A 17,346-nucleotide genomic window follows, 5' to 3' on the forward strand; every position below is an offset into this window, starting at 1 on the left:
TAAGTTGTCTTCAAACTTGTATGTTTTTTGTGTTTTATTATGTTGCAGGTCAAATTGGCAGGTTTTAATGTTTAATCTTCTTGATTATTTATGAAATGTAAAATATATATACAAAATATATGTTTTATATATATGTATATATATATATATATATATATACACATTTAAAAAATGAAAATGAAACTTGCTTTGTACTGTACTGCAAGCAAATCACGTCAACAAATAAGACGAGTCATGCTCACAAGTTGGATTTACACTTTTTACGACGCCACTGAGCTTTCCACAAGAGCTTTCAAAAGAATTATTTAAGATGTGATGTGAACTTCCACAGGATCAAGATTCCGTCAAGTCGTCAACAAGCGAAGATGAACAACCTGGCAAATCAACTTTTTTCAACCATTTTCTATGCTGCTTATCCTATGGCCAGCTGGCTGAGGCTGCGCGATGATCAGCTGTCAATCAAAGTGGTGCTGAGTAGAAATTTATGCCGGCCAGCTGCGTGAATACCATTCAAACTGAACTCATTTGGCCAATTCATTAAAAAAAAAAAGTTTAAAAAAAAAGACGACAGAAGCTTCAGCGTCATAAAACAGTTTTGTGTGTTTCTTCAGTGACTTTTCATTCAAACTTTGCAGCCTCATATTGGATGAATTGCAACATGAGCTCATTAATCCTCTTGCTATGTTTCTTTCTTTGGGTCAATGTGACCCACTGCATAAGTCATTAAAAAAACAAGATTAATTGATTAGCTAATTTTTAAAGTGTATCAATAAAATAAGAAAATAATACAAATAGGCCAACAGGAATTTTATCCCGTTGTTATATTTGTATTTACATAGTTTTTTTTATTTTTTATTTTTAAATATAAATGTTTGTTCATTTGGGTCAATGTGACACACTGCATGTTTGGTCATAAAAAAAAACATGATTTAAAAATAAATAAATACATAAATAAAATAAAATAAGAAAATAACACAAGTCAGGCCAGAAGAAAAAAACCTTACCCTAATTTATTTTGTCTAAAAAAATATTTTTGAATGGGTCAATTGACCATCAAATAAAGTACATCTTCACAATCATAATAACATGCATCGTGGTATAAGGCTAACAATAATAATACTGTAGTGGTTTTCCTACAGTTTACATTTTGTTGCATACACACAATGGCCACAGCATTAGGCACACCTGCACAATACAGTGAGATCCAAAACATAAGAGCCATCTGATGACATTAAATATAACCAAAATATTAGACGCAGCTCTCGATGTGATACAAACTTGCAAACTCCAAGCACAACAATAATAATAATAAAAAACAGAGAAATCAGTACTTCTCTCACAGATCAATAGTTATTACGTTTTTGACAGCTAGTCCCATCCCACCAACTCATAAGAAGTCTTTACTGTACTCACCTTCCCGCTGCTTGCTGCCTGGTGGTCCTGTCCGGGTACGACTACACTCCAAAGTATCCGAAGACCAGAAAAAAAAAAGAAAATGTTACCTTTGTGTAATAACAAAAAGTTGATACACAGGTTGCGTGAAGATCTTGTTGCACAAAAGAGGGTCAGGCAGATTTTGAGAGGGGAAGAAAATGAGAAAGTAGCCACAGAGGAAGAGTCGTGTGGCATCCCCCAAAAAAAGGAAAAAGGAAAAGGGGGGAGGGTCGTCAAGACCACGGAAAGTGGAAAAACTATGACAGAGGGAGGGAGGAGGGAAGATGGCTGTTTTAACTTTTTGGGAAAGACTAGATGGATAGATAGATAGATAGATAGATAGATAGATAGATAGATAGATAGATAGATAGATAGATAGATAGATAGATAGATAGATAGATAGATAGATAGATAGATAGATAGAAAGAAAGAAAACTCACATGTGTCTATTCTGTGTTTGTTTTCATTCTAATGAATTATTACATTATTGTATTTCTATTTTATAAAGTACAAAATATTAGAATTGTAAACATTTATTTTTTTGTGGTGACATTGGAATGGACTAACAACATTTCCATTTATTTGTTTGGAGAAAGATAATTTGAGATACTTGTGTTTTGAATTAAACTAGTATCGCAAGGCATACTTGTGGTTTTCAATGGCAAAACTCAAATCGTTTACTCACTCACGCTTTATGTGTATTATTCTGCAACTTAAAAAAATGATGGATAGATAGATAAAAGATGATGGAAAATGAAAACAAATAATTAAGTAATTATATAAAATAAACAATATGTAAAGTATAAATCAAAAGAATATAATTAACACAAGAATAAATAGCAAAATAGAATACATGAAATAATAGCGATGCAATTTTAACACCAAAATGTAATTAAATAATTAATTTTTTTTTATAAATATCAGCGTTATTTTAACATGCGTGTGTTTGTGTGAGCAGCTGACACACCCACTTGACTGTCAGCTGTGAGCTGAGCTGCCCCTGCGAGACCACCAGTCAGTTTGTCAGCGATCTTCCCGACAACAGCTGGACATCTTTCCTCCCTAAAACAGGAGGCCGGCCTTGATAAGCAGCTGCTGCGCTGCTTGTCTTCTCCTCCTTTGCAAATGAAGACCTCATGCATTCGCAAGGAGGAAGACATCCTGGTGGAGCAAAATATAACATTTGTTCCATGAAATTGCATTCATTTATTCTCAAAAGTGTAATCATTTCTCATAGCTGCACTGCTTCCAGTACATCATGTATGAGGAGGTTAGATTTATTTGTCCAATGAGATTTCAGCTTCAATGTGTTGCTATGTCAATGTAATCTGCCCAAGGCCTTTACAATCGTAGTGCTGGCATATGTAACTTCACATCACAGTACAGTATATATTACGAATGAGACTTCCAACTTCAACTAGGAAAAGACGTTTGTAGCGATCTGTGCACATTGACATAATTAGCATCTCTGGGGAGAGAGGGGAGTATGGTTTCATTAACCCCCCCCCAATCACAGTATTAGATCAATACTGAATTTGAAATGCTCCTGATAAAGTATGTGGCACAATTGCTACTATTATATTGTCTTTTTGTGTAATATCGGCTGCTTGTATAACTGTGTTGATGTTACTGAGGTGCATTAAGCCATGTAAATAAATCCCCACTAAATATTCACTATATCATAACTTCATCGCCAATGTGAAGAAAATGAGTGAAAATGCTACCATCTAGCGTTCGTTGTTATATCGAACATACATTTACAGAACTTTAGCAACTTTAATGCTAATACTACTTTAAAATAGCCCTTCTCTTTATTAAGACAACCGTCAATACATTATTTATTTATGATACTACTTTCAACGAAAGTACTGAAGTGGATAAAATGTTTAAATAGGGAAGCTTTTTTAATTAAATTACAAAAAAACTAAACTTTAAATAAACCGTAACTCAAATAAAACCCTCAGGGTACATTCATTCGCTAGCCAAGAAAAAATAAACACACTTTATCTTTCTTACTTGATTTAGCTGAAAGTGCCGATGAGAATATAATTTTTTAGACAGAAAAATCTTGATTGCGCAGACGTCGACTAAAATATAACATTTTGGGAAACTAAAATACCAACAAGGCTTGCTTCGTCTTAACCCTCTTCAATGTCCTTCCAAACCCTTCAATTTCCTTACAATAAATCAAAAACAAAGGTCGACATTCAATAAATGCTAAAGGACCAAATGTGCGACAATTGTTTTTCTTCATTTATGACAAAATGACAAGTGCGAAGCACTGGGAAGGAAACTTTTTTAACAGAAAAGTTTCAATCTGAACTCGTTTACCCCTTTAGTTTTTCAATAACCAAAATAAGAATTAGAGCTTCGTTAGTTTTACAAACAAACCGATAAATAGAACGCAAATGTGGGCGGTTTTCTTCTCGAGCCGAATGTGCAAACAAAACCCAAAAGTACACAATGGGGCGCTATGCGTGACGTGTTTCCGGTGTCATGTCAGCCTCCTGCTGAAGACGCATGTCACACTTCTCCAAAGGTTTCAACTGTGTTTTTATAACATATTGAACGAATACGATTCTAATACGTTTTCGGATTTAACTCGATAATATGACACTTCTATTTTAATTAAAGATCGCCGTGATTTTTTTTTTACCAGTGTATTGTTACGAGACGTCGCGTGTTTTGGTGTTTTCTCTGTCAACATCATAATACAGGCGTTAACAAACTTGCCTTCCTTCGTGCAGATGACTGACGTTGTGCAAGAAAAGGGCCACGGATTGAAGTTTGCCGAGCAGCAGCTGAAGCGTCACGGCTGGAAAGATGGTCAGATTATTGATTCTTGCCATTTATAATTTCCTCACCACCGTAGCTTGACATGTCAATTACTGTATTACCTTTAGGAAAAGGACTGGGTCGGCATGAGAACGGTATATCTGAAGCCATCAAGGTCAAAGTGAAATGCAACAAAGGCGGGGTGAGGGTTTCTTTGGTGGTGTGTGTATGCATGTACTGTCAAGTATTGACAAAGGACTTGTGTGTTGTGTCAGGTGGGTCACAAGGAAGGAGAGCAGTTCACTTTCCACTGGTGGGATCACGTCTTTAATAAGGCTTCGTCCAGTTTGCAGGTGGAAACCAATCAGGTTGGTTTAAAAAAAAAAGAGAAGGAAATAATGTGAATAAAAACTAACTATTTCAGGGTCAAACAGTCACAATTTTACATAACCACACTAGCTTTTAGCATTGTTGAACTTTCAATCATCAGATTTCTTCTTTTGATCCAGGAAGGCATTTCGTTGAAGAAGGTGGCTGAGGACGGTGAAGAAGAAATCGGTGGTGTGATTTCTAACAAGAAACCTCGGAAGGCCTCGCTGGATAAAGCCAAACTCTATGGTTGCTTTGTCAAGGTGAAATACTTGAAGGTTTTCCACGAGGAGTTGTAGACTAAAGATGTGCTGATTGGAATGCGTTTTGCGTGTTTTTTCTCTCCAGTCAGCTACTCTGCTGTCAGGTCAGGAGAAGCCAGAACCAGCATGTGACAGCGACAGCAGCAGCTCGGACCAGGAGGAAGATCACAAACTGGATCTGTCCTCCACTACCAAGTGAGAACTTGTTTTGTTCTTTTAATTCTTCAGAATTAAAGCTTTGAAAAAGTAGTGTTCAATACATTTCAGCCAACAACGCAGGGTGACCCACACGGTTGCGTGTTGACCCCATTCACAGAACCTTTTCGACTCTGATTTAATTACGGTTAATTCAGCAGAATTAAACCATTAAAATATTTAGTGTTTCATGTTTGCTTTCATTTTTATGTAAATCAAAGCATGAAAAACATTTTTTTTTTTAACAAATTTGCTGATTCCTTGCAGGTTGTCCGATAGTGACCTGATGAAGGCTTGCGGAGGACGTACCGCCCACAAGTCAGTCCATTTATGGATTCGCATCTTTAAGACTGAAATTATTTTACATTCCTCATTTTGTGTTTTTTGTTTCCTCTCCCCCCCTCCCAGAGGAGCCAGACACGGCTTGAAGATGAGCGCAAAGCTAGCCCGGCTGGAGCAGCAGGAGGCTGACTTCATGGCCAAATACGGTAAGAAGACTGAAGACGGACAGGAAGAAGATGAGCCTAAAAACAAAAAGAAGAAATCCAAGAAGACTGAAGAATTAAACGTCCACGATGTTTCACTTTCGAAACTGTCTGATGTCAAAATCAAACAGAAGAAAAAGAGCGATGTGGAGGAGGAGGAAACGACGCACACAGAAAAAGGTGATAATGACCACAAGAGGAAGCGGAAGAAGAAAAACAGAGAGTTTGCGAGTCCGGACCTTGACATCGCTCCACTGTTAGAAAAGACGAAGAAGAAGAAGAAGAAGAAGAAGAAGAAAGAGCCGCAACCTCCAGTAGAAGAACAGAATAACCACACAGAGTCAGAGCTGCTCGTTCCCGAACATCAAGTCAAGAGGAAAAGCAAAAAGAGCAAAAATGACTCAAACATCTGCGAGGAGCCACAAGAATCACCTCCACCAAAGAAGAAGAAGTCCAAAGAGTAACTTTTGGTCTTCTGTAGTGACTGAGGACTTTGCCAATAAAATCACGACTGACTCATTTGATGGGCATTCAAGTCCATCCAATCATCTTCGGCCTCATTGGGACAATAAGAGCAGAAACGGACCAGACATCTGATATGAAAAATCCAAATAACAATTACATCCACAAATGATTTACCTTGCAGATATTAATGTAATTAGCATGTCGCTGGAAGATGACTGGCTAATGACGAGCACAAAAATGCAGACAAACTGCACTGAGTATGTGTTGAATCCAATTTTGAATTTTTATTGTCTCTATGATTTTTTTTTTTTTTAAAAAACACCCTTAATAAATATTAACATTTTTGCTTCCATTATTTTTGTGGCTGTCTCCTGAACCCGGTAATGAGGTCCGTACAATTCAAAGTAGGGCTAGGCAAAAAAAAAAAAAGTCAAATATATTTTTTATTATGCATTTTATTTTATATATAAAATGTATTTTATCTGAATGGGAATGTGTGACAAAACATTTATTTTGTCACACAATCTGAAATATACACATCAAATGGGAATCTTGTATACTTACTGTAAATGACAAAATTTTATGTAACTTGACTATTCCACAGTGGACACCCAAACTTGAATAAGGACTGAATAGAATGTTTTTTCTCAACAATTTCTTGTGGGTATTTTTAGTTTTCATTTGTTGAATTGAACAGGACATGGCGGAAAGACAGATTGCGCAACTCAACTTCTCGGAAAGTATCATCCGAAACGAGGTTGAAATAGAGGAAGTTGAAAAAAATTGTGTCAAAGAATCTCTGTTAATAAACACAACACGTGTTTGTCGTCAGTCCTTTTTTACCCTCACTTCTGTGTTTGTATTTGATGTTAAAGATGAAATGTCACCATATTTGAAATTTTGTGTTCCCTAACATTTCCACCTATGATGATGCTGGATGCGTTTGGGCCACAAGTATGATTAGTTTCCGTAGTTGCACAACACATGTTTGCTAAATACCTACTTTTATTACACACCACTGGCCAGAAAAAAATATTTGACTGATTTTATAGCAAAATAAATAATTAAGCTCCCTACCTTGTCAGTTAAGTTTTAAATGTTGTCCTTTAAAATAAACCATAGTGTGATTAGCTTGTGTTGTAACTGGTTGTAGGCCTACATCTGGATCAGGCTTACCTGGCGAGCATTTTTAGCTCAACGTAGCATGCGAGCTACCCAGCCAGCTACGACTTACCAAGCATTCTGTTTAGCTTGCTAGCTAACCAGCAAGCTTTTTAGCTAGATTTGGCTTTAAAGCTTTTTAGTTAGCTACCTAGCCAACCAACTAGGTACAATGTACCAAGATTTTTACGAAGCGATGTAGCCCATGACCTAAACAGCGAGCTATAGAGTTAGACTCGGTTTGCCAAGTTAGCTTGATTAAGTCTGTGTTGGAGTTCTTAGAGCGCGGTCCGGTACTCCTTTCTTGGGGCCCGTTAAATAACCAAACGTGACATTTGAACAACAATCTGAGCTTCCGAACACTCGGGAGTGAAGCAGTGCACTCTTTGTTCAGGAATTGCTAAGCTAGATTTGGCTAGCCAAGTTTTCTATTTGGCTACTTAACGCAGTAACTATGATTATTATATTATTTGTTATGACTACACTAAGATTAACTTCAGTGCTTTCTCATAAGTTCTCAGTACTCCACTTATCTTAGAAGCTAACCAGCTAGCTACTGTGCTACATTTTGCATAAGAGCTTTTTCATGAACTACTCACAGCGTTTCTTATGAGCGTTCTAGTAAGCTAGTGGCAATCGTAACTAGCTTCATAGCTAGATTTGGTGCTTTGTGTGTGCGTGTGTGTGTGTGTGTGTGTGTAGTGATGTGGTGCGGGTGATCTGTTAGGGTAGATCTAGTTGGCGAAGGCATGGGTTTGGCAGATAAATCTGTTCTTCATGTAGCAGCTGGCTTTGGTCCAGTTGTCCAGGGATTTTGGTGCCTCTTCCTTTGACATCAGTGCGCAACTGTTTTTCTTGTAGTAGTATTTGTTGCTCCAGAATCTAGAAGCCACACAAAATGGTCTCCGTGAGTCACCAATGCAGGTGTTAGCCAAAGGTGTAAAATGTGTCAGTGGCCTATTTATTACTTTGCTTCAGGCAAATATTTACCCAATTTATTTGGTTTATTGGTTTCATAAGAGTGTGTTTTACGTTGTCTAGCCGCTGAGATTGATTAAGAGTTTTCAAATTAGTTCAGATTAGCTGCTGAGCTAGATTTAGCTCCAGAGCTTTCTAATGATGCAGCGAATCAGTTTGAGTTAGCGTTGATTTGAGCTAGCCGCATAGATATCTTTCTTATGAGCTAATTATTTCACCGTGAATACAAGCTAAGCAGGTAGCTATTTAGCGACAGGATGGATCAGCGGGTAACACGGCTGACTTCCGACATGGGGTCCGAGGTCCCAAGCCAAGTCGAGATTAAAAATGGGTGTGTTGTGCCACGAAGGGCAAAAACTGTGCCAAACACACTTAAGATTTGGCTAACTTTTGTGTGAGAGCTAACATCTAGCAACTGAGATAGATTTAGATTAAGTGATTTACCAGGCAGCTTCTGTGCTAGATTTAGTTGTACTTAGCTCAACTTAATGTGGCAGCTAACCTATTAGCTACTGACTGAAGATTTAGCTTGAAAGCTTTCTCATGCTCAACATAGCGGACAAGGATCCTGCCTTTTGTTATTTTTGTTGTGTCTTTGGTGTTTGCTCACGCACGCCAGAGTAAGGTTGCGTCCGTCGCTCCAATTCCACCTGTCCGAGTCTTCGTTCTTGCTCAGCCCCATCCAGTAGCCATGCTTGTCATCAATGTAGTACCAAGTATGGTTCGTGACAAATTCCTGAAACAAACAGGAAAATGACATTGTCACTAAATAGTCGGCATAGCAGTAACTTACTAAAGTCAACACTATAGATGATAGTTTGATCATTTATTTAATCTCCTTGATATGTAGCGGTTAAAATATGATATATATATATAATTTAAGCAGTAGCGATTATGACGTTGGTATGACAAAGTTTCTATTGTGTGAATCATACATTGATTATTTTCCATGATTGCGCAACACATTGCGTTGCTGCAATTTCTTAATACTGATTTCATTACACAATTAAAAAAAAAATCCTTTTTTTTTTTCCTTTTTTTTTTTAAGCTGTATACTGTAGCTAGTTTCCTAGAGACATTTTAGCTGAAGGACGAACCAGCCGGTGTCGGTACCAGATGTGATCGGGCTGCAAGATTATATTGGGGTCTTTTGGTGATTATTTGGAGGGATAGCATGGATACGTTTTATGAAGAAATATTTCATATTATATACATACAATCTTGCAGCCGGGTTATCGACTGCGAAAAGGAAATGTGGGGGCATGAGTGGAAATAATGTATATTCCTTGAGTAGTACTTCCTCCCCCCACTTCTCTCTGACAAATGTTCACCTGTTCTTTCTGGCTTTCGATGAGCAGCAGTTGTGCATTTTTCCGTTTGCATTCGTCAACGCTATCCTGCCAGGTCTTCCATTCACTAGAGAAACGTGCGTGCACGAACAGGTAACACTTGGAGCTGAACTGCAGCCAATTGTCCGCGCACGGCTTGCACAGGCTCAAAACTATAAAACACAAACACAACTTTCCATGGTTTATTTGTTCTTTCCATTTTAAATTAAATTGCCAATTGAAACTAAAAAAAATCCCAAAAGTAACTTAAAAAAAATCTTACACATAAAATGACAAAAATACCTGATTTTACATAATTAATTTTTAGGCTCAGATGAAATATACAAAACAGAAAAACAGCGTGCAGGACTGAGTTTGATTTTAATATTTATTTAGTCGGTGGTGAGGTAACGAGCATGAGTAAATCTGTATTAGTTTATTTGCCGCCACATTAAGTGACCACATGACCACAATCCATCAAATGATCTATATTAAATAATAATAATAACAATATAAAAATAATCATTTCAATAAATTATAATCATTAAAAATAGTTGTTTTAAATTATCATTTCAATTCCAATAATTAAAAATATATAAAAACAAGTCAATATTTGTTGTAATAAATACAAAATATTCATTATAATAAAATTCTATTATTATACTTACAAATAATGTACAAAATATTTAATAATTTAATAAAATATTTTGCAATTCTATTTATCACAATAAAAATGTGTTTAATTTTTTTTTAATAACAATTATAAAATTAAATAAACAACAAATATTTTAATATGTAATGTATGTAATTTATTGTTAAAATAAACTATATTTTAATAAAATATGTTCAGAATATTTGTATTAAAAATTTTTTTTTTAATGTCAACATATATGCAATGTATTGCAACAATTACTCACAAGCTTATTATAAAAATATATAAATGTATTGTAAGCTTCAAATATAAATTTTATAATAAAATAATGCTACATTAAGACATCTTACAATGTGCTAATTCGGTATTTCTAAAATAATAAAAATGGAAATTTTTATTTTAAAAAATAGTTTTAAAAAGTTTATATACTGTACTAAAAAAATCATTAGGGTCTAATTATTATGATGATAATAAAATGGTCTTGTAGGTACTTTTTATGCTGATAATTGATCAATTCAATCCAATTAAGAGACACAATGTCATCACCACGCAAACCTGTATGTAAACAACTGTCATGCTAAGGCGCTGGCGTGCGTGTTAACCTTTTTGTGGGCAGAGATCTTTGACAGGGAAAATGTCAAACCGCAGGACCTGGCCCACGGTCCAGTTGAGCTGGTTCCGTTCCGTGCTCAGCTCAAGGGCTCGCTCCTGCAGCAGCTCGAGCTTGGCCTGCATGTGAGCCGTCAGGTTGACGTTCTGCCGCCGCTGCTCAGCCATGACGCTGTTCACTGGAGCAGGGAAACTACTCTTACTGGCCAGCGTCTCATTTTTAACTGGCTGTCAGACATTAAAAAATCAAAAAGTGACTGATTATTTGGTTATTTGTTTGTGTAGAAATCAAATCTAACACAAAAAAAATGAAAACAAATGTGTGATTTTTCATATTACAATCTCAGACTTGAGGGTATTGGAAGAGTTGCAACCACCATCCATCCATCAGCCAAATATGATGACAGCAGTGACTCAGAGTGTGGTCTTTGGGCTCCCTCTAGTGGTACGTGTCAGAATCACTGAAGTGCCTCAAACTTTTTCTTAATTCAATATAGTGCCAGTTCAGTTGTATTTAACTTTTAGGCATTTAATCTTTAAGAATTGTTTGGTTTCTAAACAATTATTTCTGTTCAATTTTAATTTTTAATTTCCAGGCCACATAAACCCAACCAATTAAATATTGAAATCAAATGTAGTCCTATGGCCTGTTTTTCCACTTGGATTTTTTGTTCCTCATTTTTGTATTAGATTAGAAAACAAGCACCAAAATATTCAGTCACTTTTTCATTTCTTGTTTTCTAATTGTTAATTCAGAAGGAATGATACTTTGAGGAAGAAGAAAACAGGTGTACTTACGGTGCAGGGTGATGGCGATGATGACAGACATGAGGATGACGCAAAGGATGCCCAGAGCGGCCGCCGCTAGGGTGACAGGTGTGTGGAGCGATAATTTTGGCACGTTTTCTAGAGGCAAACAAATAAATATTTTCATTGACAGCCCAACCTCTAACGTCAAAATACTGTATTTGTAAAAAAAAATGTTTAGAAAAATAACCTTAACCTATATTTGCTTCCTGAAGCTAAGGCATATATTTTTCATCTATGCTAATTTCTGTTACCCCATGTTAGCATTACAGGATACGATTTGTTTGAACATTTAAAATAAATGTTAAAAAAATATATCGTAAATTTTCTTTTGTTTATGTATCAGTTTTACAGTACACTTGTAGTATGAGCAACCTTTTCAAGTAAAATACCAACCAATCAGAGGATGGAAAATGCAGACATCATTTAGTGGGATGATTTTGAAACTGAAATCTGAAATCGAACAGACCTGCACTACTAATTAAAATGACAGAGGCTGCAATGGGCTGCAATCTGATTGGACAAAAAAAAATACAACAGCCACATACACGTACTAGAAGAGTGTCGCTAAGTGTAACGTCACCAAATTACCGAAATGTGGAAATGCCAATCAATTTTTTTGTGAAGTAACATTGAGGGGGGAAAAGTCAGGAACCTTGAAAAGTGCTAGGCAGGTTACAAGGTAACTCTTTAGAGCGCACGTCATCGTAGATCTCCTCCACATCTCCAGACTGCTCTGGACACAACAAAGACACTTTGTAGATGTCAAATAGTATAAGCACTGCCATAAGGCCGACAGAATTGCGAATGGCAGCAGTGAAGAATCAATGCGTAGGGAATGGGATATTTCTCGAAACCTTGCGACGGCCACGTCTCCTGCTGACTCCTCACATCTTCGTAGATCACGCCATCATTTGGCAAATCTGGAACGAGAAGCATAAGTTGTTTTCACCAGGACCTGATCATGTGAAGCCACGCAGACCTCAGCTGCTTTCCTTATTACAAAAAAATTATAAAAAATAAATACTCAGTTTACGTTTACAGTCAAACTAACGAAAAACTAAAATAATTCTATTTAGCTTTATGCTAACAAACAATGCAAAATGCCTCAGACGCTGTGACGGTGTTAACCCTAGCAATGGATACAGTATTTAAACACAAACAGTGGATCAACACATGTTCAAACATATATTTTCACACATATATTTTCTTTATCCTCAGCTAAAAACGACTAATATTATTGCAACTTACAAAGGTGCTATGACTGATTCGTGAACTGCATATCGGTATGGCTGTAATACGCTGCCCCCTGGTGGCCATAATGCACACACAATGTGGCAAAACATTTTTAATGCGATTACTTTCCATTTAATTTGTTTTCTTGTTTTTGTGTCTTGTTTGACAACACCGTTCTGGTTTGTGAGCTCAGTTTGAATTGGATGTTTTTGTTTGAATGAATAAAGAAAGCAAAAAAACAACAACTACAACTTTCGATTTAATGAAGTCCTTCTTCTTCTTCTTCTTCTTTTTAATGAAGTCCAATATTATAGCTTTTCTTTCCTTACAAACATTTTGCTGAATTTTGGGGTAGGGTGAAAAAGATAAACAGCCACAAATTAAACTCATATCTCAAAGTACCACTGTACCAGTATACATTCATTTTTCAGGGATTTATTCATCCTAAAAATATATATATTTTAAAAAAAACGTTAAATTTAGACTTCATGTCCCTACTTTTGAAAACAATTTATTATGTAAATTCAATTGAGGATTTAATATAACACTAGTAGCTTTCTTAGACTGTTAGGTTCGTGTGTATACTTAGGAAAACACATACTGGTACATGAATTGCTATGTAGTTTCTAAATCACCCAAACACTAAACTATTCATTAAAAAGAAATAATGTAAAACGACTCACTGTGAGAGTTGAACTTGACTGTCACATAATTGAGTTCTTCTGCCATAATTCAATGGGAACAAAATAAACAACAACAGTAAGAAATAGCACTAATGCTGCAAAAGTTTTGACCTCATCCTAGCCAGCAAAGCGTGTTGAGAGACAAGCTGCTGCTCTGAGGCATGCAAATGAAACTCAAGTGTGACAAGAACACAACTTCCTCTTTTGATCTCTTCTTGTTTTTGGACGATGTGATGCAATAAGTGCAAGTTGGAGGTTTGATTTGGGGTTGTGGGTAGAGTTGCCACCCGTCCAGTTTTCCCCAGAATTGTTCTCTTTTTTTTTCATCAGCTGTCCTGGGAAAATAAAAATCTCTCCCGGGACACAATTTGTCCTGTTTTTTTTTTTTAAGAATGCCAAAAGCTGCAAAACATTAATATTTTCGTCGGCGAACCATTTCTTAACCCCTTTTGCTGTGTGCTTTGGGAATTTGTCATGCTAAAATGTCCACATATTCAAAATTTGCCAGGGGGATGAATATTCCAACGTAACAAAAAAGGAATTTATATTTGCATATTCTAAGTCAGCTCGCTTGTTTAAAAAATTATATATAAATATTTAAAAATAATTAGAGTATTACTGTATTTACTAAAGATGTGTGTGTACCCAAGCACGACGCGAGCTGTCTGTTTTGACCGCTAGATGTCGCAATCTCGCAAAGGTTTCATCGTCTAAAACTGACAACTACGTAATTTATAATTATCAGTAATGAAAATTGACTAAAATCATGACCCAAAAATATTTTATATGGCAATAGTTTAATTTTACAATACATAAATAAATGTTTAAAAAATATATACAAATAAAACAAATGAAAAAATACTTGGCGCTTACGTCAACAAGGAAGTGTGTACACGTCACGTGGCAAACACCTGAACACGATTACAGGAATTAAAAAAAACAAATTCGGGTGCCCAGGTGGAGAGTTGGCCTGAAACTATCGAGTGGCAGAGATGGTTTGCGGAGGATTTGTTTGCACAAAAAACTCCCTTTGCGCACTCAATGTACTTTACGTGGTAGGTACTGCACTTTTTTTCAGTGTGTCACGAATGATCTCGGTTGACGTTTCATCTTTGTACTTCTTCAATCTTACAAAATAGTGTTTGTTGTCTGTTTTTTTTCCTTTTCTTTCCGGGTTTAACGTCGTGTGACGTGTGTTCTTCCCAGGTAATATGGTGGCAGTACAGGTCTCGTCATTGATTGTATTTTACGTTAAAAGTTCAGAATAGATTTACACAGATAAATTAAAATTAGTTTAATTAGATATTTTTTTCACAAGTACGGGATAAAACTTCAATTTATGTATAGACATATTTCAAATACTATTTTCAAATATTTATGTATTTACTTGAACAGAATTGTCCTGTTTAGGAGTCTCGAGACACGAGTGGCTCGACTTGTGTTTTTCGAGACACAATATCGTTCGGCTGATTCTTTTTTTTTGGCTCTGACTTGCGTGTGTAGATGGTGTGCAGGGAACAGTTACTGTCCAAATAAAATTAAAATTAAAAACAATTGCGCATGTTTGTTTGTTTTTTACTTTTAATCTATTTTAGCATTCAAAATAGAATTTACAGTATATTGTACACGTGTGTATAACAACACATTGTAGGCAAAACAGTAGTATATTGTTATTCTTCTAACATGATGTGTTGTTACCTCAGCTGGTGAGCCTGCTGCTGGTGGGCGTGGCGGCGTGGGGCAAATGGTTCGGCCTGGTGTCCAGCATCCAGGTGGTGGCGGGGGTGATTTGCGTGGGCATCTTCCTACTCCTGGTGGCCTTCGTGGGACTATGCGGCGCCCTGCGGCATCACCAAGTGCTGCTCTTCTTCGTATCCTTACGTGTTTTGCAGCAGAGCTGGCAAAAGTACTTCTAATTGAATTTGGATTCAAGCACAAGAGAGGTACTCTCAAAAGTGACATTTTCTGAACATAGCAGTACATGATCGTCCTGTCGCTGGTGTTTGTGGTGCAGCTGTCTGTGTCGTGTGCTTGTCTGGCCCTAAATGAAGACCAGCGGGTAAGGTCGTCACTCCAGTAAGACCCCCCCCCCCCCCCTTCACATTCTGATGAACTTGACGGACTTCCTGATGTCCTCACAGAATCACCTCCTGGAGGTGGGCTGGAACAAGTCCGAGTCGACGCAGACGGATGTGGAGAAGACGCTGAACTGTTGCGGCTTCTCCGATGTAGACTACAGCGGATCCTGCGCTGCCGTAAGGAACCGAGCCCCGGACCCCTGGGAAGATAATGTCATCCCATTTTTGACGCCCCACATTTGTTCTCGATTTACAAAGTGTTTAACTTTTATTAGGGTCATCTTTGTCAAATTCAATTCAGCTCATAAGTATTATATTAAATTGAATGTGTACTTGTTTAAGCTAAATGGTTTTGTAGCACAGAAACTCTGAAAATGTGTTTTTATAATACTCTTTTTTTATTATTATTAACATTACTTTTTTTAAATATATTTTTTTAGAGCTGTTTTAACCAGCAGCCGCCATTGTCATGCGCCACATGCTCTGACATCATCGAGAAGTACGCTGGGGAAGTGCTGCGCTTTGTGGGCGGAATTGGACTATTCTTCAGCTTCACAGAGGTCAATGACTGATAATTACTGCCCCCATCCCTCTTTTTATTAACCATGTGCAACCGTGTGCAGCAAAAAAAAAAAAAAAAAAAAAAAAACTTTTTATACAACTTTATAGACTTAATTTTTCCTTTGAATTGTAGATTTCTGAAATATGACTTGAGAGTAAAACTTAAATTATCAAATTGAATACCATTTTTAATATACGTTTAGTGTGTCGACGATACCAACTCTGAAGCTTCTTAGACTTGAGTCACTACTACTCAAACTCCAAAGTTTAGGACAACACGTCTTTTAATTTAATTATTTTTTAAATTCTAAAATATAACGACATAACTTTATTGACATTGACAATGTTCTCTTTCCATTACAGATGCTTGGTGTTTGGCTAGCTCGTCGCTACAGAAACATGAAAGACCCCCTATCAAATCCCAGAGCCTTTCTATAATTTTTTTTTTTTTTAAAGGAATAAACAATACATTGCACTGCTCTAATCATCAATTTTCTTGTATTAAGTGTGTATGTTAAAGGCATGCTCAATATAACCACAAATGGCAGCATAGCCTAGTTTAACATTTAGGCTTGAATGCAAAAAGGAAAAGAAAATTGCCCCGACGATCTTTGCATTTAGTGTTTGGTTAGCTGCCACATTGATGGTATTCATGGAAAGTAATGTTCAGTTATCTTTTCTAAGATAAGGATGTCAAATTGCCTTTGAAATGTGCTTATGCTAAAATGGCTGTTAAATGTTAATCTGATTTGAAGGCATGTCGGGATACTGTCAATGCTCAAAACCACAAAAAGCTGCTTAACTTGGCAAGCGAACCTCACATATTGACCATATTTGATGGATTAAAACGCTGTACTATGTATGTTTGAATCTTGAAAATATGATTTCTACATTATGTCCTTTCAATGGAGTGTTCAGCAATAAATGCTCGTCTCACATGAGGAGTCCTTGAGTGTGTTTACATTTTTACGCGCGCGCACACCCTTTATACAAACAGTTTTAAAGCCAGACAGTCGTTAACACAGGCTTTGGGTGTCACTCGGGACGAGATTAAATTCAAATGTTAACTCAAGTTATTTGGATTTAACCTTCTTACGTCGACTTTACACCGTATGAAACAATGGCCGTGTCAAAGACGACGTGTATGCGTGGGTGTGACTCATCTGTTGATCCAACCAGTCTTGCCGTCTGCTGGGTGAGGAAAGAGGATGCGCTCACCCGACCCAACCGGATGACAAGCAGGAAGTCGAGCAGGTGGTTTGACCTG

At 36.8% G+C, this 17,346-nt stretch overlaps 4 protein-coding genes across 5 annotated transcripts in view; 2 read left to right on the forward strand and 2 right to left on the reverse strand.

Annotated features, from left to right (window-relative positions):
- The window catches only part of pear1 (platelet endothelial aggregation receptor 1), a 50,204-nt gene extending 46,673 nt beyond the window's left edge, over positions 1–3,531 (reverse strand). Inside the window, exons 1-3 of one of the 2 annotated variants that reach the window (XM_077574878.1) lie at positions 3,451–3,531; positions 2,406–2,595; positions 1,414–1,454 (exon numbers count right to left, since the gene is read on the reverse strand). In XM_077574878.1, the coding sequence (XP_077431004.1) occupies positions 1,414–1,454; positions 2,406–2,594 (230 nt within the window). In that variant the 5' untranslated portion in view covers position 2,595; positions 3,451–3,531. Of the gene's footprint in view, positions 1–1,413; positions 1,455–2,401; positions 2,596–3,450 lie in introns of those variants that run through there. The other variant, XM_077574879.1, reaches the window with a different exon arrangement.
- Positions 3,532–3,877: 346 nt separating this feature from the next.
- gpatch4 (G patch domain containing 4) lies at positions 3,878–6,338 on the forward strand. Its single transcript, XM_077574882.1, has 8 exons — positions 3,878–3,973; positions 4,182–4,260; positions 4,338–4,411; positions 4,485–4,577; positions 4,719–4,841; positions 4,927–5,036; positions 5,304–5,354; positions 5,445–6,338. The coding sequence occupies exons 1-8, from the start codon at positions 3,908–3,910 to the stop codon at positions 5,983–5,985; spliced, it is 1,137 nt and encodes a 378-aa protein (XP_077431008.1). The 5' UTR covers positions 3,878–3,907; the 3' UTR covers positions 5,986–6,338.
- Positions 6,247–13,590, reverse strand: LOC144057387 (C-type lectin domain family 7 member A-like). Its single transcript, XM_077574884.1, has 8 exons — positions 13,441–13,590; positions 12,379–12,444; positions 12,177–12,257; positions 11,513–11,620; positions 10,708–10,893; positions 9,457–9,626; positions 8,740–8,861; positions 6,247–8,029 (listed from the first exon to the last, which is right to left on the reverse strand). Exons 1-8 carry the CDS (start codon positions 13,484–13,486, stop codon positions 7,882–7,884), a joined length of 927 nt encoding a protein of 308 aa, XP_077431010.1. The 5' UTR covers positions 13,487–13,590; the 3' UTR covers positions 6,247–7,881.
- Positions 13,591–14,338: 748 nt separating this feature from the next.
- LOC144057795 (tetraspanin-13-like) lies at positions 14,339–17,023 on the forward strand. The gene is made up of 6 exons (XM_077575703.1): positions 14,339–14,495; positions 15,144–15,311; positions 15,419–15,499; positions 15,582–15,695; positions 15,959–16,078; positions 16,443–17,023. The coding sequence occupies exons 1-6, from the start codon at positions 14,433–14,435 to the stop codon at positions 16,515–16,517; spliced, it is 621 nt and encodes a 206-aa protein (XP_077431829.1). The 5' UTR covers positions 14,339–14,432; the 3' UTR covers positions 16,518–17,023.
- Positions 17,024–17,346: the final 323 nt, after the last annotated feature.

Source organism: Vanacampus margaritifer, chromosome 9 (assembly GCF_051991255.1).
Source record: "Vanacampus margaritifer isolate UIUO_Vmar chromosome 9, RoL_Vmar_1.0, whole genome shotgun sequence".
Classification (NCBI taxonomy): domain Eukaryota; kingdom Metazoa; phylum Chordata; class Actinopteri; order Syngnathiformes; family Syngnathidae; genus Vanacampus; species Vanacampus margaritifer.